Source organism: Sinohyriopsis cumingii, chromosome 17 (genome assembly GCF_028554795.1).
Source record: "Sinohyriopsis cumingii isolate HCF-2022 chromosome 17, ASM2855479v2, whole genome shotgun sequence".
Taxonomy (NCBI): Eukaryota; Metazoa; Mollusca; class Bivalvia; order Unionida; family Unionidae; genus Sinohyriopsis; species Sinohyriopsis cumingii.
In genome coordinates this window covers 98,966,491-98,993,078 of record NC_142977.1, presented here as the reverse complement: position 1 = coordinate 98,993,078, position 26,588 = coordinate 98,966,491, and the positions used below count along the sequence as shown (strand labels likewise).

At 36.9% G+C, this 26,588-nt stretch overlaps 2 protein-coding genes across 2 annotated transcripts in view; one reads left to right on the top strand and one right to left on the bottom strand.

Annotated features, from left to right (window-relative positions):
* LOC149779523 (ubiquitin carboxyl-terminal hydrolase 40-like) overlaps positions 1-26,588 on the top strand; it is a 110,994-nt gene that overhangs the window by 74,039 nt on the left and 10,367 nt on the right. The window contains exons 23-28 of the mRNA XM_089940232.1: positions 478-566; positions 12,096-12,219; positions 13,490-13,629; positions 16,419-16,527; positions 20,091-20,322; positions 21,491-21,556. Of these exons, the coding sequence (XP_089796358.1) occupies positions 478-566; positions 12,096-12,219; positions 13,490-13,629; positions 16,419-16,527; positions 20,091-20,322; positions 21,491-21,556 (760 nt within the window). The remainder of the gene's footprint in view (positions 1-477; positions 567-12,095; positions 12,220-13,489; positions 13,630-16,418; positions 16,528-20,090; positions 20,323-21,490; positions 21,557-26,588) is intronic.
* On the bottom strand, positions 6,161-8,350 carry LOC149779524 (uncharacterized protein C17orf113-like). The gene is made up of 3 exons (XM_089940332.1): positions 7,871-8,350; positions 7,128-7,580; positions 6,161-7,021 (listed from the first exon to the last, which is right to left on the bottom strand). The coding sequence occupies exons 1-3, from the start codon at positions 8,348-8,350 to the stop codon at positions 6,161-6,163; spliced, it is 1,794 nt and encodes a 597-aa protein (XP_089796458.1).

Below are 26,588 nucleotides of genomic sequence, written 5' to 3'. Positions count from 1 at the left end.
CACAACTGGAATTTGCTCTGCTTTTGGACATGTGATAGAACTTTTTAGGACTATTTGGAATTTAATTCACAATACTATAAGTTTATTTTAAATGTTTAGTTTGCATTCTAGGGAAATGAATTATTTGTTGGATTTTACAAAACATTTTGTTTTTGCTTTGTGAGATGTAATACCATGTTTACAGTTATTCCAGGTTTTTGTGAAAATGCATATATTTTATGCAGTAATGCAGTCATCATTGTTAAATATTACTGAGTTTCAGCATCGGAAAATCCATACCATATGGGTTTTCTTTACAGTACATTAAAATTAGTCTGTTGTCCATGGTCATAGGTCATGATCATGGTCATTGGGGTTTTCTTTGTTCTACATTCATACTTTTCATTGCTGTATTACAGGCATTAAGAATTTGTGAAATTATTTTAATCTGTCCTTGAAAGATGTGAATCATTGTTGCTTATTTGGTTTCCATTACAGTACATGAAGACCAGTGTGTGTTTGAAGCAGGTGTAGGACCTGGGACTTGTCTAGTTTTGGAATATGGTCTTGCTCCAGCTACAGATCAGGTTTGTAATGGGCTGGGTTTTATTTAGCACTATTTTGATGATAATTGTTTAGTATTCCATCAGACCATCATAATTGTTTAGTATTCCATCAGACCATCATAATTGTTTAGTATTCCATCAGACCATCATAATTGTTTAGTATTCCATCAGACCATCATAAGTACTAATGAGTGATGAAAGGTTTAACACTTGTGATTAAGAAGTAAATTCATTTTGTTATAAAACCATTCCAACACAGATTATGATGTGTGTACTTAGCCATTCTTCATTTTTGTTATCAGTTCAATTGTATGTCAGTTACATGAATCGATTGATGGAACATAAATTATGCAGTACCATTAACAAAATTAAAGTGATGGTGAAATAAATTTTAATTTGTTTCCTCCTGTTAGCTGCCTTTGTACTCGGTATAAAGATTTTGCCAGTTAAATCTGGAATACAAACAAGTAAAACAAGTAACAATACATGCAGAAATAAACATAATTTGAGCAAAATACTGTAGAGGAAAAATATTATTCTTTTATTACCAAATGGTATTAGAGAGCATTGGTTTAATTTATTTTCATATTTAAGCATGAGATTTGGAAAAATGAGAAGTTAAAGGATAATTCTGAATTTGCATAGAAACTTTCCACCATTACTTTTTGTGAACTGGTTTACAAAATGGGTGTGCAAGATAAATTGGGTACCCATTTTGATACTTTAGAATTAAATAAAAAAAGTTTATTTAAGAGTAGTAAAAAGTTATATAATTTCATTAACATTACCTTCGTCACTATAAAATAATATGTCAAAATTGACTGGAAAAGTTTGATCTTTCCTACTGATATTAACAAAATATTAACCAGAGAAGCTTTATTTTTAGGTGCAAATAGATCCAGCTATTATGTGGATATATGTGATAGTATTGATATATAACTTTTGTTATACTGGGAGCTTATGGAATTGTCTGTTGTCCATCATCCAACCAGCCATTTGCACAAGTTCATTATTGCTACTTTTCCTAATCTACATGCAGCATTGCCAAGAAACTTTATATACACATTTATCTGAAGGTTTAGTTGGGCCTAAATGAAAATGGTACTACTCTAACATCCAATATAATTGCCACAGTAGCCATCTTGAAAATTGTGTCACTACTCCCTCTAAATTAATGGTCATATCAGCTTGAGGTTTTAACATAAATAATTTTTTGTATGTCTAGTTATTCCTAAATGAAAATGGTGCCAATCTGACAATTATTATGACCTGCACAGCAGCCATTTTGAAAATTTTTTTATTGCTACTTGTCCAGAATGAAAGTCATATTGACAAGGTACTGTTACCAATAGACCTCTAATGATGTCTAGATAGTCCTAAATTTTAATGGTACCATTCTGATATCCTGTTTGGCCACCAAAGCAGCCATTTTGAAAATTAATTCTGTCACTATTTCTCTTGAATGGAAGGTCATATTGAGACAGGGTTTTCACCTAAATAAAAATGGTGCCAATTTGACATCGGACATGGCCACCATAGCAGCCATTTTTAAAATTTGTCACTACTTCTCTTGAATGGAAAATCATATCGAGACAGGGTTTTCACCTAAATGAAATTGGTGACATTGGACATGGCCACCACAGCAGCCATTTTAAAACTCTAGTTATTGCTACTTCTCCTGAATGAAAAGTCATATTGCTATGGGGCTTTTATCAATGACTTCTTATGATGTCTACTTGGTCCTAAACAAAATTGGTGCCAATCTGATGTCCATTTTGGTCAACGAAAAGGCCAGCTTGAATGGATGCTTGTATCTAAATAAAGATTTTACTGAAAGACATCTTATGATATCTGGTTCGTCATGAAAATGTTAATGTCCTTCTTCCAGATCTTGTTATCACTGATTGAGAGAATGGTCAGATAAGCATGGGGGTTTTGCTGAAAGACTTCTTATGATGCTTAGTTGGATGTCAATGAAAACAGAGCCAATCAGACTTCCAATATCCCCACGACAATGGCCATTTTGAAATTCTTATCACAACTTTTCCTAGCTGGTTGATTATATCAACCTTGTGCTTTCACCCAAAGACGTCTTATGATGGTTGGTCCTCAGTGGGAATGGTACCAATCAGATATCCCACATAGCCACCATAGCAGTCAACCAAAATATCTTGTTATCTTTGTTTCGAAGTTATATCGAAATTAGATTTTTACTGGAAGACTTATTGTGATATCTTGATGGTCTTTAATGAAATGAATGTCATTCTTGACAGCCGTTACGTTCACCATAGCAGCTTTTTTTAAAATCTTGTTTTTGCAGAATAGCAGAGATGATTTCAGCATTCAGCAGTTAATACAGATAACTGGACACTTGTTAATGGATTGTGGTGAAGGATTAGTACATATTATTGTCATAAGATAAAGATGCAGTTATTAAAGATTCATTAAAGATGACATGCTAGGGATCCCATGATTTTTAGACAAGATATTACTCTTTTTGACTTGCATCTGGAGGCAATTTATGACAGAAGCCTGTGAATGCATCTACTTTTGCAGTTTTTAATGGATTGGTGTGAAACTTTATCATACCAGCCAGATCATGATGTATCATGCAAAAAGGATAATTAGACTCCAAAACCACTAACATATGGTCATATTTTTAAAAACATAATTTCCAGTAAATGTCATTCTTGAAAAAAATGTAAACACAGTGATATACACCACTCCCTCGATAACTCGTGCACATCGGGGTCCAGAAACATCGACCGCACTATAAGTGAGGCGCGAGTTATCGAGGGACCTATAAAATAAGCCCAAAACCAATAAAGTGATTGACAACATAATGGAGAAATAAGGGGGGTAGGGTAGGCAGATTATACTGTTGAATACTCACTTTATAATCGTTCTGAGATTAAATGTTAATAAATATCTCTTCATAACGGTGTACTTTATTATTTCCTCATAGGACAATATTAATTTCAGGATAAATTACAGTATATTGAGGTGATTATCGAAAACATTATTCCACGTGGTTTCCGTTCGCTTAACATGTGTACCACTTCACACATTGTGTACTACGTCACTAATTTTTATGTTGAATTGGATACATTCTAGTTTCATTGTTTGATCCAAATTAGACGTGTTTTTTATATACAAAAGATCGACTCTTTTCGAGAAAGTGTCGATCGAACGATAGATAAATATTTTTGAATGTGATAGAAGTAAAATGGAAAACAAAAAAAACAAGGGTTAATCAGTACAGACCTATTTAATTGGTCTACAAATTTAAAACAACATAAATTAGAACAAGTTAATACTTGCCGTTTGTGCCACGCTTGACAAATATTAATTCACTTTTTGAAAAAATCAGTTATTTTTTGTGTGTGTGTTATTCCTTGGTTTCTCTGCCGCCGAGCAAAATCCCTCAGATTTCTCAACTGCATGAGCTTTACATAGTCAACATTTTGGGTCTCCAGCCACCTTATGGCAATATTAAAATATTTGATTGCTTCCTTTGCAGAGGGGTGGGGAGTGCAACATCTGTGTCTGCATCACTTTCAACACTTGTGTTACTCCAGTTGGAATCGTCTTCTGCTGCAAATTTGTTCGCTATAGAAATAATTATAGTTTTATCTGACATGTATTCGGCTGTGGGGCAATCATTGTCAGCACAAATCCACTCCTCCATATCATCAGGAGAAATGCCCATCTCAGGACCATGAGTCTGTACGAATTTCTCCCAAACAGCCTCGGCATTAATGACATCAGTTTCACTGAAACATTCGAAGTCACTATCATTGTCGTTGTCTCTGTTACTGTTTTGCTTTACGTCAAAGGCAGCTCCAAGACCCTTAATCCAGCACCCGAGGTCTCTTGTAATCGATTTTTTTTTTTTAATGCAACAAACACTTCCCCAAGTTGTTGATCAAAACAAAGCCGGCATGTACATGTAATTAGGTTCTCACAGAAGTACTCACGGGTTTCGATGTGACGGTCGATTGACTCTTTTCATGTTTTCAATGAACATAATATGTTGTGATTATAATGTTTACACTGAAACGGAATTAAAGGATTAGAACGTGACTTTCACACAGGAAGACGTTTAATTGGTGTTTATTTCATTCTCTGTTGCCACCTGTTAGCATTTACCAGAAGTTTTCATTGATCGCTATTTCACCAGACTGTTTATTTACAGTATACTGACAACTATTTATCATAAAAACTTACATAATATATGATATCTTTAAACAGAGGTCTCGCTAGGATTTTAAAACTGGGTCTTTCTGCTTCTGAAGTCAATCACTAAATAGCAGTACATTTTCTCACTTGGCCGCTAGTCAAAGCCTTTGAACTAGACGCCAAGCTGTTGCATCATGTTCTTTTTTTTTTTTTAATGTACTCTTATAAAATGGCAACAGTACATCAAAGAGTCTTTTAGTCTCTGAATTCTGTCATTGTAAATATCAGCACAGTTAACTGATCAACACATTTTCCCACAAAGCAGGTGGCTGAAACAGGACCGGCAAATCTTTGAATTTTCCCGTGCACCTATTACATGCGTACGGAGGACTCCCGCCTCAGTGATTTTCTGCGTCTCAGATCAAAAATTGGCGTCCAAATACGCGTAATTAAGCATTTTCGAGATCTCTGAAATTAATTCTTCTTTAGAACTTGCAAATTTCAAAATATGGTTATATTTTTACGGGCATTAATCACCATTTTCGATGATAAAACGAGCAATGTATCAAGGTTTAATTTATCAATTCTTATCGTAATTTTTTCATGTTCAGCATATTTTTTAAGATATTTTAAATACATTTTCTCTGGAAAAAATCGGGAGCCAAGACGGACACCGTGTTATAAGCGGGATCGCAAGTTATCCGGGCGCGAGTTATCGAGGGAGCGGTGTATGTACATTACCTGTAGCCAGTATAAACAGTAAACAGTTTGCATAGTTTCAAAAAGAATTATACCATAAATTGTCACAGAAGTAATTATAAGTTAAAATGTTGTCAGAGATAAACAACAGCCACTCCAAAGATTACTTGTTGTTCATCCTTCAGATTTATAGATGACCATAACATCACTAACTGTTTTGGTTTCTGTGAGTGTGGGAGTGGCTGATCAGGCCAATTTGTGCTCAAAACTATCTGTGACACGCTTTACAGGAGATGCTACTCATTGTATCCCCTAGGAGTGTAAAACTAAGGGTCAAAAAAAACCTTTGGTATCAGAACTGGGGGTCAAATAAAAATATTGGGGGTCAAGACTATGGTGACAAATTTTCATTTCATCCCTAATCTTTTTTTACCTGAACATATGAAAATACGTGTATTGCATGCTCACTTTATCTCAAACTAAAATTTAAAATCAACAAACAAGCTCAGTAATTAAACAATCATTTTAATGCATCTGAAAGGAAATTTACTCTCCTCATTATTTTGTTTCTTCCTGGAACAGATTTCTTGAAATTTGATGCACGAGTCTTTTGCAAACTCTTGCTTGTCAAAATCAGGACGTTTGGCTTCATACCTAACAAGCATTTTCTCATGAAGAGACTTCAATGAAAGATTGTTTCTTTTGAGTGAATGTATAGCATTTTGGACAGAGAACCCTCACTCACAAGGCACAGATGTAAGAGGGATGGCCAGACTAATAGCAGCAAGCTGAGCAAAGTTGGGGAAAATATCCCCTCCTTCTTGAAGAAGTACTTCACTGATTTCAGCCAGCCCCTTCTCTTTATGTCTTGAAATGTAGCGTTTGAAGCAAAGGAAAGATGCCTTGGTTTCCTCAGGGTCAATTAGAGGATTTTCCCCAGTTCCAAATTGTTCAATGAGCCTCTCCAAGGATCTGGAACCATGGGTTCTTATTTCTTCAGTGCCTTGAGGTAACTTTCTAGGATTGAGTACTGTTGAGAGGTCTTTCAAAATCTGCATATCACATGGGGAGAATCTTTTTCTCATCTCTGATTCAACACATGTTACAAACTCTTTTCCAAGATTTTTGACAGACTCTTTAGTACCCTTATGATATTGTTTGGGTTGTACACCTTGGTATTTTCCTGACATGTCAAGTTGACTGTTTAGTTCAGTCACACGTGGTGTGTATCCATCTACATTGCTGACATGATCTTTGAGTGTTTCCAGAGTAGCATCAAGCATATGTTCTACCTGATCAATGTCAATGACCTCCTTTTGAAATACTTTGCTGCATCTGGTTATCTCTTGCAGGACATCAAGCAATAACAATGTCGATACTAGAAACTTGTATGTATGTACCTCGGCTAGGATGCCTTTTGCTTTTGAAGCATTTGCAGAGTCATTCTGAGCTGCTTCTTGCTCAAGTGCAAGAACTATGCATCCCCAACAGCTCTCAATGGCTTGCACAGCATCATGGTGAGACAGCCATCTCACCTGGGTAGGTTTTTTGAACCTCTTCGCTTTCTCTCCCATAATCTGGCACATGTCTCTCATCCTCTGATATCTACAAGCTGAATATGAAAAGAAAGAAGTTGTAGATTGTGACCAAAACAGACTGGTACTTTTTCATGTATGCTATGCTTGCTGCAGCCCAGTATGCAACCAAGGCTAACCTATGAGCAATACACCAGACACTCACCATTCTTTTATTCTTCTCTTTCAGCCGTACACCCACTCCAGATTTTGATCCGATCATGACATTTGCCCCATCAGTGCCCAAACCAATCACCTTCTTAATATCAATCTTGTATTCCTGGAGAATATCCATTAAGGCATTTGTGATTGTTTCAGCTTTTCCATCTTGCACCTTCACGTTAGCTAAATATTCAGTGTATGCCTTCCCACCATGAACAGTTCGACAAAATATAACCAATTTTTTTTGCACAGCAATATCCAAAGACTCATCCAGAAGAATGCCCAGGTATGGAGAAGTAAGGACCCTTTGTTGGACCCTCTCCTTGCAAACTAAAGAGGCTGCTGCCTGCATCTCGGACACAATCCCATGCTTCTTGTATGTCAGGGTCTCATTCTTCAGGGCTGAACAACCATTGTCCCTCTAAAAAAAGTAATAAAAACTTGCATATCATCCGGTCACAGAGCACAAGTCAGCTGGTATGAGAGTTCACTAGGTAATGAGTTTACTAGGTATTGCAGAACCAATGTTAATCCCTTCTTTCAGTGTTATAGTTCTTTAACTGAAAATTCTATTTTAAAAAAAAGTAAACTGGAGTGGACTGATCAATGACCATTTCACTATATAAATTAATTCGATCTAAAGTAATAAGACATGAGACATACACAGACACATGCAAGCCGAAAGAGAGAGAGAGAGGAGGGGGATTTTACCTGAAGTTCGATTAAACCAGGAAACTGTCGGTCTGGAATATTTTCTCGGCACATATGCACCGCCGTTCTCATCTGCGCTACGAGGCTAGCGTCTATCTGCTCTTTGCATTTTTCTCGGCAAGCATCCAGATTTCGTTGTTGCGAAATAATCCCTTTTGTGATAATATGTTCCCCTGATTCTTCATGGCGAACAAGGGCTGATTTTTGATAGTTCTTTGACCCAGTCACAAAAGGATTCTTGACTTTGGAAGTCTTTGCACTCGCCCGAACACAAGTCAAGCATGTCATTCCAGTAGATGAAATGTATTCCACCCAGGGGAATTCTTTCTTCCATTTATCGATTAAGCTACACGCCACAGTTACTTTTATATGTTCATCAACCTTCACCTTCTTGGCTGATGATTCTTGGTACGCGTGGTTTTCCTCTGGAGGTCTTTTTCTATTTAGAAATATATCAATGTTCCTTTGCTTCCAAGACATACTGCTGAGCCTGAAGAAAATCGTGTAATTGCGAGATATGGGAAAGCTATTCCATCATAATAAAGCCTACACTAGAACCAGACTGGTATGAGCTCGCGAGATTAGGGGAGGCTACTCCATCATAACAATGCCTACACTCGAACTCGGACACGATGCCATCGTTCGTCCACTGCATTGGAAATTGAACACATCGCAGCGTGTACATCCTTTGCGTCAAAAATACGCATGGTAATAAAAAGTGTGCGTCAATTTTTTTTAACATGCGTCTCTAACGCATAACTGTGCGTAAAGGGAAACACTGCTACTTGAGTTTGCTTGATCAATGGAGAATGCGCAGCAGTTCTGAGACTTACATTACTCATGCTTCTGTACTGCCTCTGTAATTCTCCTCAGCTTAACATCACTCTGTAGCTCCAGTGTGGATCAGACTATGTGAGCTGGACTGATCCTGTGTGAGATCTGTCCAAGACTCGAGGTAAGTGTTGAAGAGATTCAAGGATGACTTGAGGGAATCTTTGAAGTGTTTCTTTTGACCACCCAAACAGTCCAGTTGATGTTGTTGAAGGCTGTCTTCCTGGATGGTGAAGTGCTGTCTTTTAAACAGGACTTCTGTAAACTGTTTCTCATTCAGAAGTCTCTGTATGGCAACTTCGTTCTCTTGAAATGAATTTTGATGTTTAAATATGGTTGAAGCAAGGGTTTTGGATGCAGTTGAGTACATAGAGACTTTGTAGGAAATGTTTTTTCTTCAAATACGTTACTTAGTCATATTACCAACCCTCCCACATACTACTTTTAGCTAAAGGGAGCCAAAAGTTATCTGCCAACCTAATGTGGTGGTCAGGCAGAATGATCTCCCCTTAAGTATAAGACATAGAGGCAAAGCCTAAAAATACACCCGTCACTACTTCCGCTCAGGCCAAGAGGCATGCTGTCGTCACGAGAGACCTCACAAAAACCAAAATCTACGTGGAAAATAGACCACTACAAGTTGGAAGAGTTTTCTTTATTTGCGACTTTTTCTCTTTCCATCAGAACAAAATTCTTTGAAGGATTTCCACTTTTCCTTGACATTCATGGGGTTTATATCAGTTGTATCTAGTTGGCTTTACAGATCTCGGACATATGCCTGTTTCACATTCTCATGTTTTAATTTGGAGAAATTAAGATTTTGGGCACGTTTTTACTCTCTGGTCATCAGCTATGCTGAATTTGGATATTGAGCTTGGAGACAATGAACCTGTGGTAATTTTAGTAGTCTACACTTCTCATGGCTTTAGTCACTTGGACATCCTACCTGTCTCTTCACCTAATGATGTAGTCAGTAACATGCCAGTGCTTTGAGTCTGGGTGCATCCAAGATGTCTTAATGGCTTTGGCAGTTGGAAGGCTATGTTGCTAATGAGTAAGGTTGTGTTCAGCACATTTCCTCAATTGGAGGAGTGCATTGCTGTAGCATTTGCCAAAGGCATTTGGGCCAATGACACCTGACCATGTCTGGTTATCTGTGCCAACTTTAGCATTGAAGTCATCAAGAATAATGAGCTTGTCTGACTTTGGTACCTCCTGGGGTTCATAAATTTGTCCCTTATCTTGTCAAAGTTGGTCATTGTGGGTGCATAGGCACTGATGATAGTTGCATGTCTTTTTCCAGACAGTGTCTTTCATTTGCATTAGTCTGTCATTCGCATCCTTTGGGAGATTTGCTTGCTGTGATTTGATGGTAAATCCAACACTAGCATTATGTCACTCTTCTTTATTTTGGCTACTCCAGAAGACGACTCCTCCTTTGATGAGTTGACCTTCCTAATATTACTCAGTGCTGCTGTCCTGATGTTGAATGTGGCCAGTTTTCTACCAACTAGAGCTGTCCTTTTCTCTGGTCTATCTGCTGATTACTGTACATTAGTTTGTGTACTTTCCAGGCGCTGATGGTGAGTTGCATTACATTTGTCCTGTTATATTTTTTATTGTTAAGGTGAGATCCGCATCAGTCATGGTATGCTGAGACCAGGGTTCAGGTGAAGCAGGCAATATTTAGGGCACCTTTCTATCCCCTTCCTCCTCTTAAGTATGTGAGCAATTTGGTCCTGAAAGGGCTGTTCAGTCACCCAGGGGGCTGCTGAGTTCCACTGCTGATTTGGTCCAGTGAAAAGTGATCCTTTCCCTAAGCCAACTGTACAGGACTGCAGTTACAACTCCCAGTGTATCCACACTTACTGTTTTTCTGCTGTCCGATTGCCACGGGACTTGAAGGTGGGGGTGAGGGGTGTAATGTCATGACTTGCGCAAGAATTGAGGGAAAATCGTGCAGTCTCCTATGTTCTCTCGTCTCTGTCTGTCTGAATCCAGTGGCTTGACAGTATCAAGGCATCTGAAGACAAGTCTGGATGCAGTGTATGGCCATGAATTCCTACTGCACCTGAGCTAATGACTTGTGCTGTCCACACAGCTCTTACCATATACCATCACAACTGGGGAATGAGAATATCAGCTGCCTGATCCACCAGAAAGGACTTTCCAGAGGGAACCAGGTGTAGCTGTCCACTCTTGGTCAAGAGTCACCACCTGCTGTTACTTGTGGTAGCAGGCACAACCTGACCTGACATACTTTTCAGATTACTTAATTGACTGTCAGTAGCTAAGGTGATTCTCTGTGTGGTATTCCTTTGAGCACTGTTGTGGGAAGGCCCATTTGGCTAATTTGCATAGGTAAAGTACAAAAAAGTGGAACAACCTTGTCTGAGGTTTGATAAGTTGGGATGCACATTGAAGAAACAAGTTATTACACTTTATTGCCTTTGTGTTTGAGCAATCTGTATTAAAGATTATTGGTTAGTTCATAAATTAGGAACAGTTTCTTTGAAGTCGGACTTTACTCCATACATAGAATACTCAACATGATTATTTCATTAGTTGGAATCATAAAGCAGTGTTGAAATATGATTAATTTTTTATGGCAGAGGTAAAATCTCAGGGAAGGATGAGCTACCTCTGTGTGTGATTTGATTTTGATGATTTGCTAATTCTGCCAGCAGTTTTTTGTTTGGAAGTGTATAAAATGCTTCAAAGAAAAAACATAATTATTTTCATTTTATTCACATTTGAACACTTATCCCCAAACACTGATGAGACATTTGGCAGGTATGCTTAATACATATTATTCTGATCATAAGAAGATGTATACACTTTCCAATCATTTAATTGACACCATTTTCGGAAAGATTTCCTTACATTTTCTTTCTGCAAAACAAAATCTGTGACTGAGGATAATGGTTGAATATGGGTGAGGTGTGGGTAAATTTATTTGAGAAAATTGCTCAACATTCCTCTAATTAAAAATAATGTTGGTTGACTCAGTGTTTATTGTATCCCAACATAAATGGTAAATATGGTACAGTGAATTGCATGGAATAAGCAATTGAACTCAATTAATTACAGCAAACTTACCAATAATATGTTGTTGTTGTTGTAGGATTTAATGCCATTTTTCAGCACAAGATAGGCTATGCATAGCCAGTATAACTGGTGGAGGAAGAACCCTGGAAAACCCAGGGAAGAACCACCGACCCACGAGAAGCTACTGGCAGGCTTTCCCATGTACCCACGCTAGCCGAGCCTTGGACTTGAACCCACCCAGGCAGAGGTGAGATGGCAGTGATCTGGAATGGTGAGCGCTTTAGACTACTCGGCCACTTGGGGCCCTACCAATAATATTGATAGACATATTTTTTTTTAACTTCAGATTACTTTGACCTTCACTCCTGGTGAACCCACCAGCAGCTGTCCAGACATGGAAATCTTTGTGGACAGGAAGATGTTAGTGTCCCACTGTCTAGAGCTGATGAAGGAGAAGGCAGACTTGCCAGGTAGGCTGAAGTGAGATATGTATTTCCCATACAATAAAAGAGCAGCAAGTTTTGAACATGAATCTGCTTCTGATGGCAGTGTTACAATAATAATTGAAGTAATACGAGTCTTGGTTTTTCAGTTAAATGAAAAGGGAGAAGTTGTATATATCATAGTTGACTGCAAAGCTTAATTTCAGTTTTGAGAGGTTTACAATTTATGGAGGATTTGCAGAGACTTAAGGAAATTTTAAAAGTGATCAAGTCAGTTTTTTTATTTGTTCTTAAACAAGTCATCACTCGTCAGTACAGGCTGCCAAAGCTTTGCTACAACCATGTTTTCTATGAAGAACCCAGTTCAACTGCAACACTGTACAGACATATCAGTTGTTGTTAATATCTTGATATATACCAGGGTTAATGAATTTTGTTATAAATTATTTGCTGAATAAATATTGTAGACCTTGATCAGCATATCAGGCATACTGGGCAAAGCTCTTTGCAATTGGGCAATCTTGCACTGTATATCAGTCATACAGTACTGGTTCAAGCACTTTGCATTTGGGCTTATCTTGCACTGCATATCAGTCATACAGTATTGGTTCAAGCACTTTACATTTGGGCTTATCTTGCACTGTATATCAGTCATACAGTATTGGTTCAAGCACTTTGCATTTGGGCTTATCTTTCACTGTATATCAGTCATACAGTATTGGTTCAAGCACTTTGCATTTGGGCTTATCTTGCACTGCATATCAGTCATACAGTATTGGTTCATGCACTTTGCATTTGGGCTTATCTTGCACTGCATATCAGTCATACAGTATTGGTTCAAGCACTTTGCATTTGGGCTTATCTTGCACTGCATATCAGTCATACCGTATTGGTTCAAGCTCTTTGCATTTGGACTTATCTTGCACTTCATATCAGTCATACAGTATTGGTTCAAGCTCTTTGCATTTTTCGGGCTTATCTTGAACTGGAAAGTGGAAAATATGGTCATGTACAAGCCTCTAGGGCCATCTCAATAATTGCAAATTTAATTAAATCTTTGTTATGTCAAGTAAATAAATGATTTAAAAAGTTGACAATTACAAGAAAATAAAGATAAAAGAACACACAACATAATTCATCTTTGAACTTATATTTAAATCTGTTTCAAACTCACCCCATTACGACTATTTAAAGGAACATTTAGAACTGAGCAGACTTGAAACTCACTTTGCAAGAGTGTAGCAAGTATCTGAGCGAGTTGGAAAACTAATTTACATTAGAATTTATAATCTTGCAGAGGGTCATTGGCATTTACGTAAAACCAACTGGTGCAGAGAAGCAGCGGAAGTTCTGGATGATCTAGATTGTACCCTGGAAGATGCACATGTTGATGATGGTAGTCATCTTCTGCTAGAGAAAGGCAAGATTCCCACCAAGGTACTGAAAATGATATTTTCACATAAATAATTTCTAGCAAAGTCCAGTGTTCCCCAAACCTTTTGACCTATAAATTTACTTAGGGCACATTTAGAATAATGGAGATTCCAGAATTATTTCAATTTAGATTATTTTTGGGGGGGAAGTGAAAAATTAAATTTCTTCTGATCAGTTGTGCTTAAAATACTGTATAATGTTTTGAGGTTTTTGAGCAAGAAATTTATTCTTTTACTCAGACAATCTCGAGAAAATGGGGTTAGGAAATAGTAGTATGTACATGACTTGTAATTTAGTAGTGTACATATTACTGGTATTTAGTAGTATACATATTACTGGTAATTAGTAGTATGCATATTATTGGTAAATGGTAGTATGCATGTTACTGGTAGTTAGTAGTATGCATATTAGTGGTATTTAGTAGTATGCATGTTACTGGTAATTAGTATACATATTACTGGTATTTAGTAGCATGCATGTTACTGGTAATTAGTAGTATTCATATTACTGGTATTTAGTAGTATACATATTGCTGGTAATTAGTAGTATGCATATTACTGGTATTTAGTAGCATACATATTACTGGTCATTAGTAGTATATATATATTACTGGTATTTAGTAGTATACATATTACCAGTAATTAGTGGCATGCATATTACCAGTCATTAGTAGTATGAATATTGTTGGTAATTAGTAGTATACATATTACTGGTAATTAGTAGTATGCATATTACTGGTATTTAATAGCATACATATAACCAGTAATTAGTAGCAGGCATATTACCAGTCATTAGTAGTATGCATACTGCTGGTAATTAGTAGTATACATATTACTGGTTATTAGTAGTATGCATATTACTGGTATTTAGTATAATGCATATTACCAGTAATTAGTAGCTTCCATACTACCAGTCATTAGTAGTATGCATATTTCTGGTATTGTATACATATTACTGGTAATTAGTAGTATGCATATTATTGGTATTTAGTTGCATGCATGTTACCAGTAACTAGTAGCATGCATATTACCAGTCATTAGTAGTATGCATATTACTGATATTTAGTAGCATGCATATTAACAGTCATTAGTAGTATGCATATTATTGGTAATTTATATAATCCATATTACCAGTCATTAGTATTATGCATATTTCTGGCAGTTAGTAGTATCTATATTAATTACTGATAATTAGTAGTATGCATATTACCAGTCATTAGTAGTATGTATATTACTGGTATTTAGTAGTAATTATATTACTGGTAATTAGAAGTATGCATGTTATTGATAATTTGTATAATGCATATTACTGGTATTTAGTAGTATGCATGTTACTGGTATTTAGTAGTATGCATATTAATGGTATTTATTAGCATGCATATTACCAGTCATTAGTAGTTATGCATATTATTGGTAATTTGTATGATGTATATTACCAGTCATTAGTAGTTAGCATATTACTGGTATTTAGTAATAAGCATATTACCAGTAATTAGTAGGATGCATATTACTTGTCATTAGTAGTATGCATATATCAGGTATTTAGTAGTATGCATATTACTGGTATTTAGTACCATGCATATTACTAGTCATTATTAGTATGCATATTTTTGGTAATTTATATACTGCATATTAGCAGTCATTAGTAGTATACGTATTACTGGTATTTAGTAGTATGCATATTACCAGTAATTAGTAGTATGCATATTACCAGTAATTAGTAGTATGCATATTACTGGTAATTAATAGTATGTATATAACTGGTAATTAGTAGTATGCATATTCCTGGTAATTAGTAGTATGCATATCCCTGGAATTAGTAGTATTACAAGAAACAAGCTGGTGATCATTAAAGTAGTAGCCAGGAAGTTCTTAAAATTACATTTTATTAATGTTTGAAGTTTAGGAGATCACAAATTTATGGTGAATTTCAAAGAACACTTTCTAATTTGCAGTATTTTCTACATGCTGATATATATGTGTGTACATCTCTGATGACAAATTATACTCTTGTGCATTTCAATCATAATTGTTTAGCCACTGAAATGGAGTTTATCATTTTTAACTTTCTTATTCAATAATGTTTATTTGCAAGAATAAAATTCATTTTTTATGTGATAAAGTGTTTGAAATAAGTTTTATTTCATTGGCCTTGGAATGGATAAGATTCATATAAAAGTCTTTCTCTGAAAATATGCTTTTGGAAGATTCTCACTAGTGTACATTTCTATATATGGAAATTCATTTAAATCTTAATTATTGTGTATACTCGCGTGTAAGTCAAGTAATTGCCAAATGCACAGACACAGATATGCCAACACATATTGTGCCAGCATTTCTGGGTCTTGGCAGTTTGTTAGCATTAATCAGTAGAACAAACAACATAGGCCCTGATCTGCCAGTGCAATATGCAATGACAGATAAGGATCTGTGTTATTTGCAGTTTTGCTTCACTTGTAAGCAAGTACATATAGTAGTGTAGGGAATCAGACTAATGGTGTGTGTGCTGAGTTCACATGTTTCTGATAACATGGGGGAAGCCTTTGAATTCATAGGTTAAGGACACATTTATGCCATGTCTTTGGGCAAAGATTTGAGCTCAACAGATATAATGTCTGATTGTTTTTCATATATGATCAATACCAAAATGAATAAAGTTTTCATGAATTGCCAATATAAAGAAAGAAATTGGCACATGCAGCTCTGATTTTGGAAAAGATTTTTCCTGTTACAAACAGATTCATACTTTCCAACCAGCTGGAACTGTCCTAATTCTGCCCTTTGACCTTTCAGGGTAACTTGAATTTGCCAATATGGCTGTACCCAACCCTGGATAATTCTGCTTCCAGTGAAGATGGTAGTAGAGCTGGGCTGCTCTCCTGGATTACAACAGCCATTCAAAGTTAGTATCGTATTCTTTTCAATAACACAGTTCAAAAATCTTTATTCAAATCTAGTATTTTTATTTAGCAGGTTTACTTGTCTTATTTGATAAAGTTTTCTGTGTACTGTATATATTCACTTATAAGTCAAGACCAACTACAAATGACAAAGACTCTGACCTGTACACAGTTAATGAGTGAGCAGATCACGGTCTGTGTTGTTTGTTCTCCTGATTACTCCTAACAAACTGCAGTGACCCAGATCTGCAGGCACATTCTGGGTCTGTGCAGTTTGCATTTGGGCACAACTTATAAGCCAGCATATACAGTACAACTTTGATTGTAATGACCATTAGATAGGCACTCAGTTTAAAGTTGGTATTTGTTGCAAAGATTAGTTCTGAAATGCTTTTCTTCCAGGTTATTAATTCTGCATTGTATAGATGGAGATAATGTTCTTCCATTTCATGAGCAAGTTTTTTATTTAACCCTTTACCTCATGCAGGCACCTTTGGACGCCTCTAATCCATTCTCATGGAAGTGCCTTTTGATGCCTCTTCCCAATTTGCATGGAAGCGCCTTTTGATGCCTCTAAACCATTCTCATAAAAGCACCTTTCGACACCTGCTGTAAACATGAGCCATTTTGAGTGGGTTTTCGTTGTGCCACCTTCAGGGAAAACCCCTATTAGATACTACATTCATTGATGTGAATGACCATTGCATCAGATCACATGGTTGCTGTTTAAGATCTGGTTGAAATCTGCTATTGAAAGTAACTGGGTCCTATTCTCCACTCTCCAAAATGGAGGCCGCAGATTTAGATCAGTACTTGCTTGAGTTTTCATGATATGAAAGCTTCAGTAACTTTAGTAAAGGCTCTGATATTGATGTGGGGAGCAATTAGTTTTTATAAATTAACAAATTTAGATGATTTAGTGATGTAGATGCTGACAAATAACTTGTAAATTTCGAGTATGAGAAATGGCAGCAACAGTTGATCATGCTGCTTCACTTGATGGTGAACGAGTTCTCTCAAGATTTTAAAGCACATACAAAATTCTTCCATGACAAATAATTATACAGCTATAATGATTGGATTTTACTCTTAAATCTTTCTATACATAATATATGTATACCAAAAATATACAGTGGTTCAAATTGATGCTAAATGTAACAGACACTGCAGTGCTTAACAGTTAACAGGCAGGCCTATGTATATGGAGTCAAATAGGTAACAGGTGTTCTGCTTATAGCGCACTGCACTGGGTAACTTTGCTACATGTATATCGAAGGGCTAAAAAGCCATACTCTCTATGAGGTAAAGGGTTCAACTATAGCCATATGAAGGATTCAGTTGGATCGTGTTTTGTATTTTATTACTGAATGCACATCCAGTTTCCATGGTGTCTGAGAGATTATGATATTGGTACCTTGCTGCCATGTTATCTCTTTAGATCTGTTCATGTTTTCAATGGCATGATTTGTGCTTGGCTGTGTTTAATAATTTACATTGAATCAATCTCTAAAATTGATGGACTTTACATGTACATACGTGACAACCAAAGCATTAAGGGACAGATAGAATTAGAATCTGGTTACTCAGTAAGTAAGCAACAGTGGTTTTAGACAGTCATAAAACAGAGGCTGGGTGGACATGGAAGTTTATCAACAATAATTGTTTTAACAATTATTTCTGTATTTTATTTAGCAGCAATCACCGATCTCACATTTTCTAAATGTAAGTAGTGTTTATGTATCTATCCGTGAGGTGTACTACTGAAATTTGATAAACTTGACATACTAGTGTTACAGACTGCTGTCTACAATATTTGAAAATTCTATATAAATAAGGTCTTTCAGTAGAAATGGAGAGCCTTTTATCTAATCATTGAGGACTATTTTGTCCCTTTGAAAATAGAGATTATAAAGTTATCAATGTGGACAAGTTCACTGAGTCACAAATGAAACTTTCAAACAAGCAAATGAATGAACATGATATTTGCATATGAATGTGAGAGACACAGTAATTGAAAATACCATTCTGATCATTGAAACGGTTATTTAGGAGAAATATTCCTAACTTTTCGCAAATAGAATGTTTAAGACTATGACAAGTGCTCTCTAAGGTCTAAAAATAGCATACTGAAGCATATTGTGGCCAAGTCCTATCGCATATCTATCAGAGACGTGTCATTTTATAAGTCTTTCAAAACACTAAATTCAAGAAAAAACTGCAGCTGAAGGTTTTGGTAAGAAACTAAGGACGTCAGAACCAATAAGCCATGCTGTTAATTTAGCTGCTGTCTCACAAAACTTGTTTTCTGATAGTTCTAGCTTAAGTATGCATAGTGAGTCAGTGGACCTGAACAATCTCCAGTTCACATCAGATGGTTTTGTGGTCCAATATATTTAACCAATCTTCAAGCTAAGAATAGGTTGCCGAAATGAAAATGTTGCAGCTTTGACATCCACTATTGCCACCGCAGCATGAAAATCTTGTTACTGCTGGTCCTGAACAGAAAGTCATGTCAGCATGGGGTTTTCACCAGAAGACTTCTTGTGGTGCATCTTTTAATGCATTTGGCTCTATGGCAGCTATCTTTAAAATCTTATCGCCACAGCTCCTACATTGAAAGTCAAATCATTGGGGTTTTGCCAGATCATTGGGGGTTTTTTTGCCAGCAGACTTCTTATGATGTCTAGTTGGTACTAATTTTTACATCCAGCGTGACCACCATGCAAGATAATTTGAACATTTTTTATTGCTGCTTCTCCTAAGTGGCAAGTCATGGGGTTTTAACCAGAAGACTATTTGTCTTTTTGGTCGTAAAAGAAGATAGAATTGATCTGGCTTCAAAAATGGTTTCCTCAATGAACATATTGAATTTCTGTCTCAAAATTCTCCTGAATGGATGGTTAACTCAGAATGAGGTTTTCACCCAAAAACTTCTAATGATGGCTAGTAGGCCCAATGAATATGGCTGCCACATTGGCTAATTCGAAAAATAATATCACTCAGGAATATCAGAGATGGTTTTAATACTCAGCAATTATCTTGAATTCCTGGAGAGAAAAAAGATTCAGACAGTTAAGCATCTTTCCCTTCAAGCGACTTTTATTTAGTAAATAATGTTTCTCTGAGAAGTCACACCCTATCACATTACTGTTAAACCCTCCCACAGCTCACCACAGATGCAACATCATGATTGATGTATCACTCAACCTAAACTGGTTCAACATCTAGCTGATGGTAAGGGGAGGCAATAATAATGAGTTTCTTCCCTTTGTGTACATCTTGCTTAGAGGGGAAAGAATATTTTCATCTTTACAGGATTGCTGGATTCGAGAGATGACTACATTTATTTCCTAACATCAATGTGACCAGGTAAATACTCTAGGAGAAACGTAATTGACTATAAACTTTACTTTTTGTCAAACCAATGTAAGTGGGAAACTGTTATTTAAACATGAGTAGATGCCTGTTACCATGATAAAAGGTCAACCTGCATTGGAAAGTTTCTAATTGTCTTCCTCACCTGCATCTGATTAAACTTTATCTAACATTTTTATATCATATGCAGATTTCCTACTGAAACATTCAGAAGAACCTAAAGCCCCATCAAGAACTCACCCTGTTCAAATAGGAGAGATAGAGATCTCTAAGACAGCAACATTGGATGACCTCAAGCTACAGGTCATGACCTTGTTGATTGCTACAGAGCTGACAGTGCCCTCTCCAGATTTCATGAGGTTACGTCTGGTAGTGCAGGGACAACCAGCTACCATACTCCGAGATAGAAATCAAACTCTCCAGTAAGTATTTTACATAAATTAGCAGATGTGTTGTTTGTCTTATGATTCTAAGCCAATGAAACTCTTTATCCAGCTTACTTTAAATAATAAGAATAATATTTTTTGGATGGCATGTAAAACAACTTACAAGTGTGACAGACCTTGGTCACCATTCCACAGGTACTGTTCGTCAGACAGCTGGACTGGCTGGTTGGCAGCCAGATTTGCGCCATATGAAGGATGGCATTTACAGATCATCAAAATCCCCAAAATACCCAGTGTGCTGCGATTTACAGGTTCAATGAAGGAACCATTTCTTATCTGTTTGAAGGTCAAGAGCAGGGTTACTATGATCAGGGCAACTGTGACTCAATGGTCAATGCTGTCCTGACTTACACATTACAGATAATGCTTACTTAAGAGAATGCTTACTTACAGAACGGTTAAACAAGTGGCAGACTTATAATGTACTGCTCATACTAATCTTTCTTAGAGCAACCTTTTTTATCTAAATAATCAAATCTTTAGAACATTTTATGTTTAACTCTTCAGTTTCGTTCATAATGTTACTTCTGATATGTAGAATTACTCCCGTAATTTAATAAATCTACACATCAGTGGAAATTTGAAACAATGGAGAGCTCCACGGTAGCTTAGCTGGTTGAGTGTTTTTATCCAAGGTTAACAGTTTGATATAAACTTAGGTCAGCCCATGTTGGCTTCATGGTTGCCTTGGGAAAAGCTTAGCTGGTAGAGTGTTGTAATCCAAAGTTAACAGTTTGATATAAATTTAGGTCAGCCCAGGTTAACTTCATTGTTGCCTTGGGAAAAGCTTAGCTGGTAGAGTGTTGTAATCCAAAGTTAACAGTTTGATATAAATTTAGGTCAGCCCAGGTTGACTTCATTGTTGCCTTGGGAAAAGCTTAGCTGGTAGAGTGTTGTAATCCAAGGGTTAACAGTTTGATATAAACTTAGGTCAGCCCAGGTTGGCTTCATTGTTGCCTTGAGAAAAGCTGCTGTTTTCTCAGCATGATATAACCAGTAATGTGTTGAAAGTGCCACTAGACTGAAGAAAAACAAAACAAAATATTGAAAAAAGGTATGTAATATATTGATACAATAGCATGGTTACATTGTTTTTTTTACTTGTGATGATTACACAACTTATGCATTGATCTTTCTTCACCAGGAGGATGAAGATTAATTCAGGGAGTATCATAGCACTTCAGCTCCTTCCAGAGGAAGAAAACCTCAGGTAAGATGCAAATTATTTCACTTTGCATGTTTACTGTTTCATTTTTACAGTTTGCTGACCTCTCAATGACCCCATTTATGTTGCAATGACTGACTTTTGCTACAGTTTTCTCAGCTCTAAAGACCCATCACAGTTGCTGTGACTGGCCTTAGCTACAGTTTCTGAGCTTTGACAGACTTGTCACAATTGCTATAATTGACCTTTGCTGTTACCTGAGCATCAACAGCCATGTCTTAATTGCTGACCTTTTAACCTTGAAACTTGTGTGATGCAATTGCTAGTGTCATTTGTTTAAAATTGTTTAAAATTATGGAGCAGAAAGAAAGAAAAATGAGATTCATTCCTACCCACTTCTGGGGACAGAAAACCAAGAACTTTTTCACAAATGGTTTTGGTACATTCCTGGTTTTAAAATTCTGCAGGGACAATTGAACATTTCCACAACTGTATCTTGCAGTCAAGAGCATTCTTTAAGATCTTAATCTGTAGGTCTTTGCATTTCTCCATGAACAGTAACATTACGAATTACTTCTGCAACCTTCAGAATCCAGCCCTCCTATAGACTTGAAAAGTCTGTCTGTACATTGTATGGACAAAGGAATGTGACTCTTACAGCTTTCCTACCCTATCCCCACTAGGTGGCACTCCATATACTGGTTATAATCAGTTTTAACTTTTGCTGTACATCGTCAACAGGCCTCCAAGAATCTATGGATTTTTACCCTTTTCTGTTAGCCTCCAGCAATTGTTTTTTGTGGTACAGTAAGTCAAACAACCTATGTATATTATACTACATGATTGTGTATTTTGGTGAAATTTCAGATATTTTGTGTTAATTTGTTACCACTTCATGTGACATGTTTACATTGGTAATGCAATATTACAGCTACATAGTTCCTGTTCATACATTTGTCAATATGTAGATGTTAACTCTTTATTCTGATCTATTTATAATATTGTCAGTAAATATTTACCATTTTGTTCTGGACTGCTCAGGTGGCCTAGTGGTTAGAGCATCTGCCTCGGATGCAGGAGGTCACATGTTTGAACCCTAGCCAAGTCATATCTAAGACTTATAATATGGTTCTAACAGCTGCCTCACTATGCACTCCACATTAAGAGGTTAGTGTTAGGACTGGTCAGCCTGGTGTCAGGATAATGTGACTGGGTAGGACATGATGCTACACAACTGCGGCATGATTAACCCAGTGTTAGACATCACTATAAACTGCCACACTGCAGATATCGTAGTGATATTACTGAAAATGTTTTAAAGATACATTAAAAAACCAAATCACACAGACACACACACAGACACACCATTTTGTTCTGTCCTTGTTAAATTTTTGATCAGTAACTTTTCTTTTTCCATTCACAGACTACTGTTGATTTAGGACACCTAATGGAAATAAACATTGACACCTTGATATTTTATATCCATTACCTCACACTGTATATACACCTGGGGTGTTTCGTCCATTATATTTTTAGATAGTCTGAGACAACATAGCTGTTAAATGAAATAATGGAGGCATTTTTAGGTGGTGGAAGACAGTCACAAATCCTGATCTATCTGCACTAAACGCTCATCATCCAAACCCTTTAAAGTGTTCTCATTGTGAACAGAGAATGTACAGTCAAATGTCCTTCAGAAATGGCTCAAGGGCAACGAAAAATGTCTCCATTCAAATCAGGTGATCAAGACTTTATAAGTTTACACACTCTCAAGGGCAACGAAAAAAGGTCTCAATTCAAATCAGGTGATCAAGACTTTATAAGTTTACACACTCTCTCTGACTAATTCAGTTTAACTGGGGATGCTGGAATTCCTCCCCTTCCACCTGTTACATTGAATCCTAAGGAGGACGTATTGCAGAAGAACACCAACAGAGATCTAGAATCGAGGGCGATCAATATGATTCATAAAGCTTTGTCAGCTAGGTTGTTGACAAGTGAATATGACTAAGTTGTGTCATACAAATCTACACAACACACTGGATTCAAATCCTGCTTCCTGCCAGACCCAATTTAGGTAACAAAATGGGGCATATGGGAGTGCCTTTTTTTCTTCATTTTGCTGACGAATATGATCAGCATGATTCTTATGATGATTTAATTACTGCTTCGGCTGTCTACCAACCCATCTAGCTGTCTGGCTCAAAACAGTAATGTATTTGGAGTCCAAGCATTTGACAGAACCATCCAGCCATTCAGACACAGTAGATACAGCACGAGTTCAGTTTTCAAACATTGTTCATCTGTACCATCAGCGGCATTGTCTTATGCTGACTTCTTGGCCAGACCACTTGCTAAAGGACTTCAAGATGGTGAGTGGCAAATAGAAAAACAAGAGGGGACCCTTCATATCAGCCTCTTGGAAATGAAGGCAGTCCACAAAGCCAGGACCATCTTCATTCAAAAACAGTCCTAATAATGTTGGACAATTCAGTGGTGGTCAGTTACCTTCAGAAACAATATGGAATGAAGTCATGACAACTGTGCATGTTGATAAGAGACTACCTTCAAGGTGGAAGAATATAGTACCCATCTTCGTCTCCCCATTCCTGGATAAGAATGCAGGCACTGTCAGTGCCCTTTTAGTTGACTGGGAGGGAATCCAAACCTATGCCATCCCCACAGCAATTCTGATTGCAGAGTTAATCTAGAAAATCAGGGGCACACATTTCAAAATAATACTGATTACCCTTCGCTGTTAGGACAAATCATGGGTCACCAATCTAATAGACTTTTTGATAGATGTACCCAGGAAAATCCTAGCAATCCTGAAGCTTCTAAAACAGCTGCAGTCACTAATCGTTCACCCATGGCATTTCTCTGGCAGTCCTTGCTCAGAAAAATATTTAGATTGAGTTGTGGAGATCTCATCAGCTGGACAATTCTCCATTTGAAAGTAAACTTCTAAGTTCTTTCTTTATATCTTTGAAACTTAGAAGCTAGCAACGATAAATAATAAGGGAAAACACTGCATGTTTTTGACACACTCAGACATTATGGGCGTCTTTAGTCACAATGAAGACCTCTAAGGCTTGCTAACCAAAGTTGGTCCATCCCAACCTTGCTCATCGACCTTGTTCCTGAAGTAGAATCTATCATGGGTCTTGACATGGCTCAACTCAGCCAAGTTTGAACCTTTGTACACTGTCCCGCTGAGACAGCTGTCAGACAAGATGTGCTTCCTGATAGCCTTGGTTTTGGTATAGAGAGTAAAAGTTCCATGCTCTCTTCAGGTTTCATCACTAAATACAGGCTTCCATCTACTGGCAAACAGAAAATAATATTATTCTTTCCGAGCGATATTTCGAGAGAGGCAAGGTTACAGGATCTGGTACATGCTTTATGAATTTATCTGAAGTACACAAAGTCCATCTGGTCTGGACACCCGAGTCTTTTCCTCCCACTAAACCAGTGAAACATTCCATTACCCCACAAGAATTACATCCTTTATAAGGAGTCATCCAGGCATCATACTTTGATTTCTCACACGAACATGTACATCTGATGATCATTTTGGCTCACAAAATATGAACTATTAGTACAAGCCTTGCCTTTAAATGCAAGGTCTCAATTAAAGATATATTGGAATCAGTCATTCGGCAAGTCCAGTCAACTTTTTCCTCTGTCTGTTTGCTTGCATGACATTGCATCACAGAACTCATAGATGAATCCAGTTGGTCATGTGGTTGCTGCCCAGACAGTCACCAGCCCATACCGCTCCTAAAACAACAGTATCCTTGGGTAGGAACTGTTAACTTCTGCTGGATAAATCAGAGAATAACCTTTACTTGGTAAATAATTATCAAATTTGGAGCCCACAGAATAATTTATGCACATATTCGGTTGTGTCAGCTATCGTTAGGGGAGCTTTACCCTTAAAAGTAGAGAGTTCTTTTGACCCTGCATGATGCTTTTAGATAGAGATTGGATGCTCATCACTCTTCCTCGAATCTATTCTCCTAACGTTAATGTGATTGAGTAAAGTCTTTGATGGAAGAAGGAAATTTTATAGTAAATTATTTTTCTCCCCATTCAGATTACTATATATCCCTCCCCACAATGCGAGCATTCTGTTTTAGATAGTGCTGAACTGACCTTATTGAATATGGTGGCACTCTACAGTTTCACATTTTGCATAGGGTTAGAATTTTAAAGAAAAAGAATTTCCCCGGCTTTCCTCACTGGTTATACTGGTTATTTAAAAAAGACCTTGTACATCTTAGGTATAATTCAAAGAACCGTTAATACCCTTTATTTTAGTGTATGATTGATGGGTTTAATATGGGTTATAGAGTATACAGCTTGGCCTTACTCCAGATGTGCACCTTTCAGAAAAGTGCAGGCTCCGCTTGGTCATTTTCAGTTCCTGAACATGAGAGCCAAAATTGTATAAAAAAGAGCTGATAACTTTTTTTACATTTTATATATTTGGTAATTCATTCATTGCGCTTCCAGAAGCTGGTATTGTCTAGTCTGGCAAAATTCATTTTTTCTATTTTAATAGCTGCTATGGATAGTGTACTTTAGACTAATTCAGACTGATTTTGTAGCACAAGGGAGCAGTCAGTTTAGTTAGCCGTGTGCTTAGATCATGTACAATTTCCAAAAGTACAATATCCAAAGAAATATCCACATTACATTCCTGTAGCATAGAGGTATGCCAACATTCTCTCCATTGTGCATGTTTTAAATGCCAACTACTTCACCTTACATACGTCACTCTCTCAAAAGTACATATTATCTGGTGAGTGCCCCCATAAAGAAGATATAGGTATTATTTTTGTATTACATACATCACTGTCTCAAAAGTACATAATAACTGGTGAGCGCCTCCTATACAGAATGCCATCTAGCAAGGTATGGGTATGTAATCAGTAAGAGTTACTTCCCTTTCTCTTTACAAAGTATCGACAGGGACTTTCAAAGTCTATGGGAAGAATGGATTCTGGAGGTAGCAGAAGTAATTCTTAAAATTAATGTGATTGGGTAATGTATTTGATGGAGAAACATAATGTTC